At 32.6% G+C, this 17392-nt stretch overlaps 2 protein-coding genes and 1 long non-coding RNA gene across 7 annotated transcripts; 2 read left to right on the forward strand and 1 right to left on the reverse strand.

Annotated features, from left to right (window-relative positions):
- Positions 1-1389: 1389 nt before the first annotated feature.
- LOC114168318 (protein ZINC INDUCED FACILITATOR-LIKE 1-like) lies at positions 1390-7074 on the forward strand. 5 transcript variants are annotated; one of them, XR_014986582.1, is made up of 18 exons: positions 1390-1518; positions 1663-1848; positions 2511-2551; positions 3237-3297; positions 3384-3486; positions 3574-3676; positions 3800-3853; positions 4092-4154; positions 4306-4355; positions 4573-4648; positions 4850-5038; positions 5153-5240; positions 5525-5584; positions 5705-5812; positions 5949-5993; positions 6102-6190; positions 6553-6596; positions 6752-7074. XR_014986582.1 is itself a non-coding variant. In XM_028053084.2 (18 exons), exons 2-18 carry the CDS (start codon positions 1692-1694, stop codon positions 6862-6864), a joined length of 1470 nt encoding a protein of 489 aa, XP_027908885.2. In that variant the 5' UTR covers positions 1394-1518; positions 1663-1691; the 3' UTR covers positions 6865-7074. The 5 variants fall into 5 exon arrangements, 4 of the variants coding, with proteins under 4 accessions (XP_027908885.2, XP_027908883.2, XP_027908886.2 ...); XM_028053084.2 differs by having other exon boundaries at positions 1394-1518; positions 5525-5610; XM_028053082.2 differs by having other exon boundaries at positions 1438-1518; positions 1666-1848; positions 5525-5610.
- A 1110-nt stretch (positions 7075-8184) lies between these two features.
- LOC146880885 (uncharacterized) lies at positions 8185-9317 on the forward strand. The gene is made up of 2 exons (XR_014986583.1): positions 8185-8938; positions 9017-9317. It is a non-coding gene; the product is annotated as an uncharacterized LOC146880885 (long non-coding RNA).
- Positions 9318-9704: 387 nt separating this feature from the next.
- On the reverse strand, positions 9705-11172 carry LOC146880886 (uncharacterized). The gene is made up of 4 exons (XM_085668908.1): positions 11037-11172; positions 10719-10941; positions 10489-10620; positions 9705-10287 (listed from the first exon to the last, which is right to left on the reverse strand). Exons 1-4 carry the CDS (start codon positions 11170-11172, stop codon positions 9705-9707), a joined length of 1074 nt encoding a protein of 357 aa, XP_085525034.1.
- Between the last annotated feature and the right edge of the window lie 6220 nt (positions 11173-17392).

Consider the following 17392-nt stretch of genomic DNA (forward strand, 5'->3'; position numbering starts at 1 on the left):
ATCAAACCTGGACACGAGGAAGTTCAACTCCTCATAGAATATTACAATGCAATTCTAACAGCATATACACCTAAGATTTATACTAAAAGCACCTCCCTCGTGTCTCATAGACCTCATTCTATCCTACTACTACAATTTTGGGTTTCCACTCAATGCCTAGAATGAAGACATGAAGTCTTTATTTATAGGAATTTTTGGGCAGTGCTCAACCCAACTTTTGGTGCTCAGCCACAATGGGTTTTTCTTCATAGGTGGGTTTCCTTCTCAACTCATCCCCTTGTCCTGGTGCTTAGCACTAGACCTTTCCCTATTGGGAGGGTTTTCTTGGCTGTTGAACCTTATGAAATTGTGCTCCAAGTTTCCTTGCAAGAAAGGTTTCCTCACGAGGTTCAGCTCCATTTGTTGTGCTAAACTAGAAAGTCAAAATATGTTGTTCTGTCTTTTTTACTTCCATAGCTCAGTTTCAGTACTACTGTATACTTAATATTTTCTCTTATACTTACTGTTTACTACAAAACAGTCAAATATCATTACAATTCATACAACTCTAATTCTCAATACTTATTTTGTATCTTGAGCTTAAGGAGGTTTGTTTTATTTATACACAAATAACACCATTTGATCCATGATAAGTGTCAATTTTATATAAAAAAAATTTACTTATCCTATATCATTGACACTCATTAGCGATATTCTTAAATTTATGAACTAGTTTAATCATCAAGTAAATATAACTCATTTTAAAATATTTCCATAACTTTCCGAAAAATAATAAGTTTTTAAGAAAGTTACAAAAATATTTTAGAAAAACATTAAACTTCTTTTATATTTGTTAGATATTCCATTATATAAAATTAAACCAATTTATAAAGTATAAACGAAAAAATTATTACTTTATAAAAAGATTCATTATCAACATGTATAAGAATGAAATTGAGTTAAATTTATATTTACTTTCTAATAATATTTTAAAAATGTTATAAAAAAAATCAAATCAAAATTCTATTTCCAATACATTTAAAAAAAAATTCTTAAAAAAGATTTTTATTTTTATTTCATGCTCTCCAAACTCTTTTTCTCCCTCTCATAATTTTGTTGGTATTTTTCCTCTATAATATCTCCTTATCACCAACCTATATGGCTATCATTACTCGTCCAATCATCAATCATAGTACCCTTACCCTTGGAAAAAAAGTATCTCTATGTAAAAGAAAAAGAATAATTGAAGTAAAACAATAACTTTTATGATTGAAAAACAACACAACAATGTCATGTTCTCTTCCTCTTCATGGTTCAGCTGTGGGGACAATTTTCACTTTGTTGTGACGCGTGCAATGATGCACTCTCCTCGGTTTCACGATACTTCTTTTATCATGTGTTTTTCATGTGTTTGGAGTCATGTGCCTCCATCATATAGCTGAGAGAGACACACTAGACCTTCTGCATTCACGTTCATCTTTTGTTTCTCAAAAGCTAGTAAGGACCACACCTCGTAGAGTTTTTCTTTCTGTTCTCTGTGTACGTTTGTTTTTTGTTTCCTCGTTTCCTCAAATCTCTTACTATTGTTTCTTTTTTTTTTTTTCTAGAAAACAACACACCCTCATAACCCTTTTTTTTTTTTTATAAATTCATTAACTTTTTGGGTTTGAATGGTGCATGTAGTAGTTTAGTAAAGAGGTCATCTCAGAAACATGGAAGAGGCGAAAGGTGAGCAGCCATTGTTGGAGAGGAAGAAGTACTATGAGAACTGTCCCGGTTGCAAAGTGGATAAAGCAAAAGAGTTGAGTGCGGGACAGGGCGTGTCTTATACAAAGCTTTTTGTCTTGTGGATGGTGGCGTTGAGTGCTGGTATAAGAAATTCGCACTACTCTGAGTTTTTTAACTTCTGCATGAGTTTTGTTCTGGTTTTTTTTTTGTCTTGTTGAAACTCTTGGGGTGTTGGAAAGTCTGGTTTTGTTGATTCCTGAGGTGCAACTGATAATTCATGAAAGAGAAAAAGATGAACTGAGTTCTAGAAGTTGGTTTGAAGAAGAACAGTGTGTTTGGAACTGTGTTGAAAAATGATTTTCTCTTGATGAAGAAGCAATTATCTGCAGTGATAACTTATATATAGTTTCTCAAGTTGGTGCCTGACTTGACTGAAGTTGAATACAAAATTCACATGTTACCTTCTGAAGTTCAAATGTTACCTTAACAGTTAAACTTTTCAAGCTAAAACAGCAATGATAGTTTTGTTCAGTTTGAACACTTCCTAACTTCTGTTCATTCTTGTAATGGTCTGAAACTGTGAACATTAAGTAGCTCAAGAAGAAGGGCCTTCAAATCCCATAGTAGTGTGGGGGAGAATAGAAGTTAAATACCAAATTGTCTGAAGGTATTTTCAATTTTATAGTTTGAATGGAAAATCAGTGTTTGGTTATGTGTTTACCAGTTATATTTTTTCTGTTCATTCTGGATCTGGTTAAACTAGTTTTATCCAATCTGATGCCATTTTATTTTGTCTTGTTCAGCACTGCCAATATCATCTCTCTTTCCATTCCTCTATTTCATGGTGAGTTTAACCATCAAAATGGATACTGTAACCATTTTACTATGTACACTCTGATTTGGTCACATTGTTGGAAGTTTTCACAGTGCATAATTATTTATTTTTAGTGCTTGAAGTTCAATTTGAGTTTTTATTTATGCATGTGTTATTACAATTAGAAAATGAAGACAAGTGTACACTCCCTTCAATATATTATTTAAAATCCACTCTGATGAAGAAGACTTTCTTCAGTATATTTTGTAAATTTGTTAAAAATATTTGAAAAAATATATTTTTCTATCATTTTTTATAAAAATTTTAATTGACAGATATTTTCTTCGTAAATAATTATTTCTTATAAAATTATAAATTTTTTTGCAAGTATTTTTTACAAAAATTGTTACGAAAAATATTTTATATAAAATATTTTGAAAAAAAATTGGTAACAATTTTCATAACAAAATTTATAAGTATTTTTTAAAAAAAAATTGATAGAAAATATGAGTTTTTTTAAGAGTGTTTGTTGTAAGAGTTATAATCGATACCGGTTAAATGTGCCAAATTCAAGTTTGACTTTCTTGTTATTGTTTTTCCTCTTTCTGTCCTTTATTATGATATACTCAGGAAATCAAATCTTTGATGAATATGTCTAACTTTGTGCTGATGCACATGAAATACATCCTCAATGATGCAACATTATGATTTTCAGGTAAGGGATTTTAATATAGCGGAAACAGAAGCTGATATTAGTTCTTATGCTGGTTATGTGGGTAAGACTAAATTTTATTATTTTCAGTTTTTTGATGGCATCAACATTTCTTGTAAGTTATTTATTATTGATGTGTGCATGTGGTAGGTTCTGTATTCATGTTTGGGAGATGTTTGACATCTTTTCTGTGGGGAACTATAGCAGATCGTTTTGGTCGAAAACCTGCTATACTTATAGGGGTTACTGCAGTGTAAGTATATATGTCAATGAACTGCATACTTTCTTTTAAGTTATGCTATGAACATTCCCATACTTATCAATACTTACTTGATATCAGTGTGGTTTTCAACACCCTATTTGGCCTTAGCACAAGTTTTTGGATGGCTATTATCACGAGATTTCTTCTGGGAAGTTTCAATGGTTATCTAGGACCAGTGAGGGTATCATATCTTTAACTCCTAGTATCTCACATTTTCATCTGCATATGCATTTGGATATAACTTCTTCGATCTCTTTCAAGCTTCCATTTCTACATCTTCCTGCTTAACTCCTTTATTTAACAGGCCTATGGTTCTGAACTTTTTAGAGAAGAACACCAAGCTCTAGGACTGTCAACTGTAAGCATTACCAAGAATTTGAATTCTTTACTGGTTTTATTTTTCTATGTTGTTCCTCTGTTGTGTTTTTAAAATACATTTACGGATACTGATTTTAAAGTATCAGTATATTTTTAATGTCTAGCAAAGTACAATATTAAAAAACACAGTACAGAATCTGGAATCCTCTTTCACTCTGCTATTTCTTAGAGCTGCATTTCAGACACCAACAAGTTATGTTGTGATTATTTGCTTTTAGGTAAGCTCAGCTTGGGGCACAGGTTTAATAATCGGTCCATCAATTGGAGGCTATTTGGCTCAGGTACTATCCATAGTCTTAGCCATCTGGAGTATAAGATGAACCTTGCATAAAGCCTTGAATCTGTATATGTTTATAAGATGAAATGTTTTGAATTGAAAGTCTTCTGGCTTTCTGAGAAGGTTAACTGCTGAAATTCTGTATTTAATTGTAGCCAGTTGAGAAGTACCCAAATATTTTTCCCAAGGATTCCTTTTGGGATAAGTAAGTGGACTTTCATATTCAATTTCCCTTTAGATTTTGTCCTTCCATTTTTTTTTTGCAAATTTGATTAAGGATAATCTGATTCTTGCTTATGAAGAAACTTACTATATTTTTCTTTCGTATTTTATCTTCCTGTAAGTACTCATGAAGAACTTTATCCAAATAAAATCTTAATGATTTGCTGATTTTCATTTCCCAAACATAAATCATTATGCAGGTTTCCATACTTCTTGCCCAGCTTTGTAATATCAGCATTTGCATTTGTAGTAGCAATTGGCAGCATCTGGATTCCAGTATGTATCTTACTCTGACAAATCTGTTCATTGAATGCCATTTTCTTTTATCTGGTTTATCTTTTTGTGGATGTTACTTTTAAGATTTTAATGAAGACATTTTATGATGAAAAATCATTGTAGTGTATGATGTTCTCAGTTCAATGTGATCCTTCTCTAGTTGGCCTACAACATTAAAATAAGTGTTTGAAATACATTCAGGAAACACTTCACAATCACAAATGTAGCGATGAATCCACAGAGGATGATGAAGCTTTAGAAAATGGAAGTGGTGGCACAGACAATGAAAAGATAACAAAAGAGAACGAAAACCTTTTCCTGAATTGGCCCTTAATGTCATCTGTCCTTACTTATTGTATCTTCTCACTTCATGATATGGCTTATACAGAGGTATGATAATGTGGTGAAAATGTCCTATGCTTCTGCTTTTATATATGTTGTTCCGGTTCTTCTCTTTGTCCACTTGATCTTAACTGAAGAACATGAATCCATCGTTTTCTTTAGATTTTCTCCTTATGGGCAGTGAGTCCTCAAAGGCTTGGGGGTTTGAACTTTACAACTAGTGATGTTGGTAATATTCTTTCAGTATCAGGTAACAGATTTCCTTTCTAACAATTGCCAATTTTGCACTCTTTGGATCAGTGCTGACATAATAAATACCATGCCACTTGAAAGTTGAATCACATTAAATTTAAGGTTAAATACGTTTAGTTGAATTACTCTGATAGTCCATGTTTTCGTCCAAAACTATCAATTTGGTCTTCCAGTTTTTTTAGTCTCAATTGGGTTTAGGAGTGATAACATTTAGTATCTTTTGTATTTCTACTGCCTAATAGAGAAATTTTGTATCTTTATACTGATTTTTCAAATTTTCAGGTCTTGCACTTATTGTTTTCCAACTTGCCTTGTACCCTTTTGTGGAAAGAAAAATAGGAGGTATTGGTTGTGCCCGCCTTTCAGCTGTGAGTTTCAGTGTAATTGTAGCAATTGTTTCATTTCATCATTTCCATTTTCTGTTATTTGAAATGTGTCCTGTTACTTTGTTTCCATATGCAGCTGTTATCCATACCTCTTTTGCAAAGCTACCCCTTCATTGCATTGTTCTCAGGCGCAGCACTATACATAGGGTTGAGTACTGCTTCAATTCTCAAGAATATTTTTGCTGTAAGTGCACCACTTCATTTGTTCAATCGTTTATTAGATATTTTTGGTTGTAAAGCTTAATTATACATACTATACAATGGGAAAAGTTTCTGTATGTTACATATTTGACTGATTGTACTCTTTTTATGGGATTTAGATCTCTATCTCGACCGGTTTATTCCTTCAACAAAACCGATTAGTGGTAAATGTTCAATACTTTGTGTTGATTTTTGAATCTATATACAATCGTTGGTTGAGACGGGTTATTGATGCAATTGTGACATATTTAACATGTTAATTTGGAAAACAGGAACAACACCAAAGAGGTGCTGCTAATGGCATTTCTATGACAGGCATGTCTCTGTTCAAAGCTATTGGCCCTGCAATAGGTGGTTCAGTGTGAGTGTTCCTCTGATTTCTTCAGCTTTTATATCACTTATCACCTACTTCAAAAACGAGAATGTTGATCTCCACAAGGGATTAATATTTCAAATGATACATATAAATCTTTCTTTATAAGTCAGTTTTATAGGTCTGAGTTATCCGAAACTTATTATAGTGATATTTGTTGTTTGTTGGACCTACAAACCTATAAATATTTAGTTTTCTGACTATTTATAAGTGAATGGTTGAAGGTTTTGATACCATCAATACTCACAATCCACTATGATCCATTAGCATTCAACTATTTGTTTCATTGGTGGATGTTTTCAAGCACATAGTTTCCATCTCCAATTTTCTGATGATCATGATCAATGCAGATTAGCTTGGTCAGAAAAACGGATGGATTCTTCATTCCTCCCAGGTATGATGTTGAACTAGTTTATCTGTGCTGGTTTCTGTTTTATATATGACAGATGATAACCCTTTGTCTAAATTTATATTACATGTGAAGAACTCTTTCTTTTCACATTCAGCAACATAAAGTGATTTACAGATTTTGATCTAACAAAACTGCAGGCACACATATGGTGTTCTTTCTCTTGAACATAGTAGAAGCCTTTGGATTATCAATGATAATGATGTTGAAAACATCCCGTGGTGAGAAAAAGAAACCTGATCAATTACAGTGATAGAAATCAATTTTGCACAAGACCAAAGGAATCACTATGAGCTATTGTTGTCTGTTATTTGGGTCACTATGAGCTATTGTTGTCTGTTATTGAGGTAACAACTGATGGTACAAGTAGGTGCAATAAGTTTGACATCATTCATTGGAATGATTGATTATGAACAAACAGCATTATTACAAAAGTATCATATGATATCGGTTGTTTATCGCACATTATTACATCGGACATATTATATTCGTCATTTAGCCCATGTTACGTTACATCTGTAGAAACCCATGTTGTCTAAGAAAGACGCTTTAGAAAAAAAGGAAAAGACGTCAAGACAAAAAGAAGGAAAATTAGTTTTTGATAATTTTTTTTTAACAAAGTTTCCATGAATAAAATTAAAATAAATTAATTTTTTATTTTTTAATCATAATAAAATAATACCTTTTATCTAAATAGGTAATTTATTTTAAAAAAATATCAATGAATTATTTTCCTAAACAAAGAATAAAGGAGACTGAAAAAGTGAAGAAATGTTGCACGTTATTTAACTGTTGAAAATGACCTGTGGCCACACATTGGACCCCTTTCTCTGCAGTGATGTAACAGGCAATTGAATTGCATCTATCACGACAACAAAAGGTTCTGGAACGAATGAGATTCAATTGTCTAGTATATGTATTATATGAAAAATATTTTTTCATTATTTAATTTTAACAATTTTTTCTTATAATATTATTTTTTAAGTAATTTTTCATTTTTTTATTTTTAATATTTTAAAATTATTTAAAAAATAACATTTTATGTCGTAAAAAAAAAAATTCAAAATTTAACAGTGAAAATATCATTCTCCACCTATTATATCTATAAGAAAACTAAATACTATTGAAAATCCATTAATACCCATTATGTGTTGACACCTGTAAAATTTTATGGTTTTCGGATTCTTTTACTTTTTTCTATTCCTAAATATCTCGTTGCTTATGTATAAAATGTTATTTGTTGGGATGACTTTTTCCGTAAATTCATTACCTTTTACTGTTGTTTTGTTATGCATGATCAGAATCTCGAATAACGAATTAGCCCTTAATGATTGATTCTCCATTTTGGTTGTGTGTTGGTTTTAGTGTAATTTTTCTCCTCCAAAAATATGAATTTACTGCGTTAGCTTTCTATATTAACAAGAGGTTTAATTACTATTATATTTTTAATATTTATTACATTATGTTTATTTTTATATAATTTAATTTAAAAAAAACTATTTCAATAATTAAAAAATATTTAAAAAACTATAAGTATTTCAATTAAAAAAATAGTATATTTGTTAAAAAAATCATTTTTATTAATAATAATACTAATATAATAATAATATTAATATTATTGTTTGAATTAATATTAATATTGACAGTAGTATTAATATTAATATTAATATTTTTATTATTATAAGTAATATTATTATTATTAATATTATTGTTGTTTATTATCTATTATCTACTATACTTATAAAAGAAATTACAAAAGAAAATTCTTAAATACTTCTGGTTAAAATATCTTTTTGATCTCAATTTTTGTCAACTTTTTTCAAATAGGTCCCATTTTTTGCAGGGTGCTCAAATATGTCCTAATTTTTGTCAATTTGATTCAATTAAGTCCTAATTGGGTAACGCCGTTTAAATTGATAACGTTTCACTGTACAGTTGACTTTTCTTTGCTACGTATCCAAATACTAATCGTACGTGTCAGTGTTTCTTTGTAATCAAGTGGTTAATTAAGGGGTTAAACACATTACGTTTTAATTAAATGCAAATAATGAAAATTTAAAAAATAAAGTGTTAGGTTTATAAAAAGTCGAAGAAGCCATCTCATGTGTGAACTTGGTCATGCTTAGAACGTTGAAGCTTTGTTGCAGCTATGTCTCGGACCCAATCATCTTCCTCATATTGTAATAACTGTGTGCAGCGTAGTGTTCCCTCTTCTCGCACCCAAGCTTTAAGACCCATTTGTGATAGTGGGGAAGCTGTAGTTATGAGGATAGCAAGAACTCCGAGAAATGTGGGTAGAAAGTTCTGGGGGTTTTACTAACTACAAGGTAAGATTAATTTAATTGTTATTGTTCTGGGTATGTCCGATTTAATGAATCTTTTATGTATTTTCTGTTCATCAACAGCGCCAGAGTGAAGGTGGTGGTGTTTGCTGCAATTTTTTCAAATGGTGGTATGAAGACGTTGATGAAGAAAAATAAGTTATTATTGTGAACCAAAACATGAAGATAGAAGATCTCGAGAATGTAGTTAGGGCTCTGAAAAAATGGTTTAATGTATTAGTAGTAGTGGTTTGTATTGTTGGGTTGATAAACATGGTGATGTTGGCGTTGATGCTGAAAAATTGACAGAAAAGGGTTGTAATTGTGAAGCTAATGATGTACGAACTTTCCAAAATTATGAATGAATTAAGTTATTTATGTTCAATCAGGTCCTTACTTTTGTTAGTTATGTCAAATAGGTCCCTAATTTTGTTATTTATGTTTAATTAGGTCCCAAAATTTAAAAATGATGTTTAATTAGATTTTATACTGGATAAACTTTTCCTATTTAATAATGTTCTCAATAGATCAAATGGCATTGTAACTAGTATAATAGTCTCAATAGTAATAAAATTTTAATTGATAAATAACCAAAATCCTCATAATTCAGATTAAACAAGTTGTTCTTCTTCACCATAATCCTGATTTATCCAACTTACAAAATGAAAAAGTCTATGATTCAAATGATCCAAAATGGCTAATCAATTGTACAAAATAACAGCCATGAAAGTACAAACTTAAACACCATATTACATGTACAGTAAAAGCTAGCTTAAACTGGGTTTTCAGACTGCACAATTGGTGGTTCTTGAGATGGCTGGGTTGGTTGTGGAGGAGCAGAAGTTGGTTCTTGAGATGGCTGGGTTGGTTGTGGAGGAGCATCAGTTGGCTGTGAGGACTGTACTTGTGTAGGCAATTGTGGGCAATGTCTTCTATTGTGCCCCAATTCACGACAAATTCTGCATCTTTTTCTATGGCCACCTTTTCGTAATTGCGTGTCATCTTTCCTCAACTCCCATTGTTCCAGCCTTCTCTTTTTCTTGGGTCGCCCAGGCATAATCCTTTTATGTGGAGGCATGACATCTGGGAAATCAGTGGTGGGCCACATGTTTTGTCCATTGATATGGTAGATAATGGAGTTGTACATCTCTTCAAAACTTGATTTCTTGAAACATAGGGGGATATAATCTTCTGCATTCAAGTTCAAGAACCTGATGGCAGCAAGTGCATGGCAGCACGGGATGCTAGTTATCATCCACTTTCTGCAGCTGCAATCTTGGGTGTCTAGGTTGACAACATACTTGTCACCTACCACTGATAGGTGTGCAACTTCAAATACTTTCCCCCCAGCACAACTACATTAGAATTCATATACACAGATCAGATTCTACATCAGAAATCATCAACACAGATTAGGTTATACATCAACAACACTTAAATAAGTCATACCTTAGGATCCAGTATTTAGTTTTTTTGGATTCTTCTTGTAGCCTGCTGTTAATTTTAGGACAGATTTTCTCCTCCATTTTTCCACCTTTTGTCTTTTAGATTTCCACCTCTTCATCATGTATATTCGTATGTCTTCCAACATTGAGATAACAGGCTTGCTCCTAGCATCAACAAGCACACTGTTAAATGCCTCTGTCATGTTGTTTATTACTGTGTCAGTGACAGCATTCCTGGTGAATCTTGATTTGGACCAAAACTTGTGTATTAAAAAACATTATTTATGATAAGTCAGTTTTTATATTAAATAGTATAAAATAAATCATATTTCAATACAAACCTAGGTGGTATAGCAATGAGGTACTTGAAAGCATCCTCATTCTCCTTTTTATATCTCTCATTACCCTTTCCCAGGCCACAAGGTGTGTCATAGTTGCTGCCTTCCACATTAAGTTCTTCAACTTCTGACCTGCAAAGCGTTTTCTGAAATTCGAGTACAGATGCCTCATACAAAATCGTTGCTCTGCACCAGGTAATAACTCCTGAATCGCAGGCAATAGACCCTGTTTCACAGCAAAAATATGCAGAAAAATGAATACAATAGATGGCTAAAAAATGTTAAATGTGAATAAATATAATTCCATGAACAGATGCATACCTTTTTGTTGATCAGACATAAATGTACATGCCCCACATACTTCAGTTTCGCCTAGATCATCCACTAGGATTTCCAAAATCCATTTCCAAGTCTCTTTGTTCTCTACCTCCACAATGGCGTATGCTAGAGGAAGCATCTAGTCGTTAGCATCCCTCGCCACTGCAGTTAGCAACTCGCCCCCATATTTCCCTTTGAGGAAGCAACCATTTAACCCAATAAAGGGGCGACAAAGCACAAAAGCATCTTTGCATGCTTTGAAACATGTGTAAAACCTACCAAATACTGACTCACCTTGCATTTCATCCACTTTCACTTTCACTGTGCTACCTGGATTGCATCTCAGAATTTCATATGCATAGTCATGTATTCTTCGAAACTGTTCTTTGAATGACCCTTCCACTTGGTCAGAAGCTAAGGACTTTGCCCTACAAGCCATAGCCACTGAAATACTTGTATTCCACTTCCTCAACCCCTTCTCTCGCACATCCTTAATCTTGAATTTAGGATTTTCAATTAAAGACTTCTCTACCTTTTTACTAAGCCATTTTGCACTCATAATCTTAAGTTTGAACTCCCTAGAACAGTTATGCCTATCAATCAGTTTTCTTAGTTGCCATGTCTTGCGTAATGGAATATATGCAGCATATGCGGACCATTCACATTTTCCTTGTGCCCCCATACATTTCACCCTCACTCTTTGTTTATCATTTTTAACTCATCTTATATTTCTACCAGAATGAACTGCATAAGCTATTATGGCTTGTTGCAAATGTTCCTTATCTATGAAATTTGTGCCCACATCCCACCTATAGTCAGCCATGGAATTTGGCATGACAAATGTCCCAAAAGGACCACAGCTGCCCCCTTCATCACCTGAACTTTCATCAACACAACCTTCATCATCACTTTCGTTAAGACTAACGAGCTCATCTGATTGCCATTTATCTCCTGTTGTCTCTCTATCCAAAATTTGATAACTACCATCTTCCTCACTGTCACTGTATTCCTCTTCCTCACTTTCATTCTCTTTTTCAGTATGTTCCACTTGGTCAGACTCTTGCTCATTATGCACCTCCACACTCCCTTCAAACAAATTGTGATCACCATTGTCCAAACTGATTTGGACATCAACAAGTCCTTTAACCTCATGTTGAACTCCTTCTTCACCCCTCAAGTGAGATTGCACCTCACATTCACTTAAACCATCACCCCCTATCTGCACTTCAACCTCAACCTCATGAACCTGCTCATTAACCTCCTCGTCAACCTCCTCATTAACCTCCTCCTCAACATCCTTGTGAGCCTCCTCCTGTACCTCCTCATTAACCTCCTCCTGAACCTCCTCATTAACCTCTTCATCAACCTCAATATTAACCTCCTCCCGAACCTCCTCATTAAACTCCGCATTTATATGACTGCCCTCCCCACCCTCTAACTCATCCCCACACAACAAACCCTGTTGATCTTCTAAATTGTTTTCCACAACTTCTGCTTCAGAAATACCATGCACAACAAACATGTGAACTTGGCCATAGTGTTTGGCAACGTGCATCATGTTTATTGCACCTTTGTCATCCTCCAACATATACATGGCATTCTCTATTGCATACCATAATTCCTTAACATTAACATACCCCATTTCCCTTATTTCCTCTATCACCTCAAAATAAATCCACCTGTCTGGGTCACAAGCCCAAACAATGGTTTCCCCACCTATAGGACCATGTTGTTTAAAAAGTCCACCATGGCGGACCACAACTTCGAAACTTTCATCACACATTACACACCAATATTCAAACAACTGATATCTGGCAGATATAAAAAAAAATTGTAAGCAGGGTCCACAAAAGCATTTAATATGGCATAAAATATTTGAAAGAACACACATAGGGTCCACAAACAAAAAAGGGACCACAACTTTCAAAGAAACGACACTGACACCGACAAAGCACGCACACAACCCCAATCCACTGACAAAGATGTTCACTAAAATAGGGAAAAGGAGTTGGACACTCCAACGAAAATTAGAATGGCATACAATAGCAGACAATGACAGCACAAATGCACAATAAAACAAACAGAATCGCTTTCGAAAATCACACCAACCCAATCGCAAACGAGCAAAAACCAAAAACGAAAGCGAAAGCGCAAACGCAATAGAAAACCTAACCTGGATTCGATATCTGCGATGAATTGATGATGAATAGAAAACCAACTTTCCTTTTCTTTCTTTCCCCCAAATTCGAGCACAAGTAACCTAAATCCCCAATTTTCTCAGCACAAACGTAAACACGTCTTAACCCTTTTTAGTTTTTAATCTGCGTTGCAATTTCTTTTTTATTTTCCTTTCTTTTACTTTTTTTTTGTTAAATCATGTTAATTAAAAACGTAATGTGTTTAACCCCCTAATTAACCATCTGATTATAAAGAAACACTGACACGTAGGATTAGTAATTGGACACGTAGCAAAGAAAAGTCAATTGTATAGTGAAACGTTATCAATTTAAACGGCGTCACCCAATTAGGACCTAATTGAATCAATTTGACAAAAATTAGGACCTATTTGAGCACCCCGCAAAAATTGGGACCTATTTAAAAAAAGTTGACAAAAATTAGGACCAAAAAGATATTTTAACCAATACTTCTTATTACTTTTGTGACAGATGTCTACTCTTTAGATTTTTTTGTCATTTCATTTTTTTCCTTAAATACCCTCTTATTCATTTACTAGCCTTCTTTTGAATATAAAGTGCATTAATAGAATAAATTATGTTAATATGCTTTAGTTATTTCATTTCTGATTTATGATTTTAATTATATTAATTATAATAAATATTATTATTTGGGATATTATTATAATAATAATATTATTATTATTATTTATGATTTATTAACCACTATAATTAATATTATTAATAGTATCCTTATAAATATTTTTATTTTGTAATATTATTATTATTATAATAATTAATATTATTATTATTATTAAAATAAGTAATATTAATATTATTATAAAAATTATTATTATTATCATTATTATTTATACTATAAGTACAATTATTATTATATATATATATATTATTATTATTATTATAAATATTAATAATAATAATAAATTTATTAGTAATACCGTTATTTTTAATATATATATATATATATATATATATATATATATATATATATATATATATATCACTGTAACATACTATTGTTTATAATTATTAATAATAATATTATTATTATATGTGCTAGTGAACACATAGGCGTTGTCTTGTCTATGTGTTTGCATATTTTAATTTTCATAAAAATTTAAGTTAAGATTAATAACAAACTATGATGTACGGATACAATACGTGTATCGGATACGACACGTATCCAATACATCGATACGCTTATTTTTTAAAATAATAAGATACGATATGTGATGGATACGTGATATATGAATATTAATAAGCGTATAATAATTCTTAAAACATAATAAATATATAATTTTTATTGTGTGATTCCAAATTAAAAATATATGTACTAAAGTTGTCAACATAAAAGATATAAATTATTGTCATCATAAAAGTACGACTACAAGAAAATGACAAACTTTAGTAATCAAAAATCTCTTAGACACCAATTTTCTACTTAGAGACAATTATTTTGGTAGCCAAGACCTTGGTGGCTAATGTAAGGCCCACTAATTTTATTTTTGTTATTCTGCCCTAAATTCAAGGGGTTTCCCCAAATCAGTTGTTATTCTTTTTTGTTTTTCTTTTTGTAAGGCCCACTCTTAATTCCATCTCCCTTTCAGAAAACATCAGTTCTCAAACCCCTTTGTTCTCAACAGAAGCTCTGCTAGGGTTTAATCCCTAGCCTCCGTCAAGTTTGCTCAAGCTCATTCGACTCCACGTAAGTTGCTCCTTAGCTCATACTAATTCTTCCCTAGTCTCATTTTCGTGTTTACTTTGAGGCTCATCTCAATGACCTCGTTCTGTTTCGTTGGGCTATTTTTTTCCAGCTCACTAAATCGTTCCCAGAGCAGTGGTGCTCATTGTTTGCTTATATGAGTATTTTGGCTAGCCCTTTTCAGGTAAGGGAAGTTAGGGTTTCTCTGTTTTTACATTATTTTTGCATGATTAGATCTGTTTTGTGCTATGGGTGCCTGGTATGTACTATTGAGCATGTGATAATATGTTATTTGTGCTCTGGATGTTGTTGGAATCTGGTTTGGCACGCATGAGAGTAGTGGGTTCTGCTGAACTCGCCCAGGCGAGCGAGTTGGTCGCTCAAAACGAAAGCTCTCGATTAAGCGAGGAGCTCTCGCCTAAGCGAGAACAGCAAAAAATCACCCCCTCTATGTTTTGAGGTCTCGCCTAAGCGAAGGCCACTCGCCTGAACGAGTTGGGCTAGCTTGAGCGAGACCTCGACGTGCCCTTTGTTTGCAGTCTCGCCCAGGCGAGAACAGGTAGCTTGAGTGAGGGGTCCCTCTCGCCTGAGCGAGAGCTCTTTAGCTTGAGCGAGATTGACAGAGTTGAGGGTATATGTGTATGTTTCCCATGATTGGATGATGTGTGCTTTAAACAGTTCAAGTTATGATGCCATATATAAATTGGGGCTGGAAGTCGATGTGTTTGGCATGAGCTTAGTATGATATATGTTTGGATAGTTGATTATTTATATATATGTATTGACATGAGATTGGTATGCATGGGGACTCTATGATTGGTTAGGGAAACATGGACAAGGTATGGGTAGGACATAATCCCATGACTCTCATAGTGGGAGCTCATGGTGGTGCCTCATCTAATGGACGTAATCCCTTGAACCCTCCTAGTGAGAGTCCATGGTGGTGCCTCATCTATTGGACTTAATTCCATGAACCTCGGGGTGAGAGTTCATGGTGGTGCCTCAATGTAAGGACGTAACCCCACGAGGGTATCGTGGTGGTGCCTCAAGGCCAGGATGTAATTTCACGAAGGCCTCGTGGTGGTGCCTCACTGCTAGGACGTAATTCCATGGGTCTCATGGTGGTGCCTTATTATACGTATCCGGATAGTCTAGTCTTGGAGTCTTAAATGGTTTGGTATCACCTGTGTGGATGTTTGTTATTTATGCTTGACTTTGAAATTGCATGTTGAGTGTTATGATATAACAATCTTTTACACTAGCTTACCCTTCTACTTGCTTGTATGTTTGTGTTTGGTTTTTCTCCTTTGCGATGATCATCAATTTTATTGATGTGAGCAGATGTGAGAACCCCTGACAATGGTAATAATAATAGGGATGTTGTGACTTGATGGTTATGGACGGGTATCGAGCTCACCATGGAGCCCACAACTGAAGGAGTTTTATTAGTTTAAGATTCTCTTGTCCTGGACAAGACCTTGTGCTACATTTGAACTATTGTACTTTGTTTTAGGTAGTGTGGGATCTCTTTTTATTTGGTATGGATATGTGTGGGGTATTGTATACCTTCATATCCCAAACTCTGTACTCTCTGAATATTTATGTACGCGACATTTTATTAATTTGAGGTTATCCAATTTTTGAGACGTTACAGCGAATGTTAATGACCAATTTAGAAATAAATTATTTTGGTAGTCAACCTTGGTGGCTAATGTTAGTAACAAATTTAGAAACTAATTCATTATATAAAATATTTTAATTATCAATTTAGACACCAATTATAATTTTTTGGAACTACTTTAGTTGTCAATAATTTTTATTTTTTAAATTGGTACATAAATTGGTCACTATATAATAGTGAGTAATTATTTTTTGTCATTAAAATTTTCTTGTAGTTTAATACCACTTTATAAATTAGATACTTCATCAATAAGTATCTATAAAGTTTTCTAAAGTGTCGGATACGAATACGTGATTTAAGTTGAAGTATCGGTGCATCATAAATAACAAATATATAATTAATTTTTAAAATAGTTGTTAATGTAAAATTAAAATATAAGATACGTACAAAAATAAGTCTTTAAAATAACGGTTTAAGAGAAAAAAGATTTTCTTGAATAACAGTTAAAAGTAAATTATTTATAAAATAATTACTTTTTAAAATGTTCTCTTTTTATATACTATTATAAATTATTGTTAATGTTATTTATATTATTACACATAATATTATTATAATATATATATATATATATATATATATATATAAAAGTATAATTGTTATTATTATTATTATATATTCTTATTCTTATTATAATTAGTATTATTAGTAATTGTAGTAAAATAATTAGTATGGTTATTATTTTTAATATTATCACTATTATATATTATATATTATTATTATTATTATTATTATTATTATATTAGTGTTTATATTTATTACTTTTTTTTATCATTCATATTTC

The sequence above is a fragment of the Vigna unguiculata genome, chromosome 11 (genome assembly GCF_037176805.1).
Source record: "Vigna unguiculata cultivar grain cowpea cultivar isolate G323 ecotype 2 chromosome 11, ASM3717680v1, whole genome shotgun sequence".
Taxonomy (NCBI): Eukaryota; Viridiplantae; Streptophyta; class Magnoliopsida; order Fabales; family Fabaceae; genus Vigna; species Vigna unguiculata.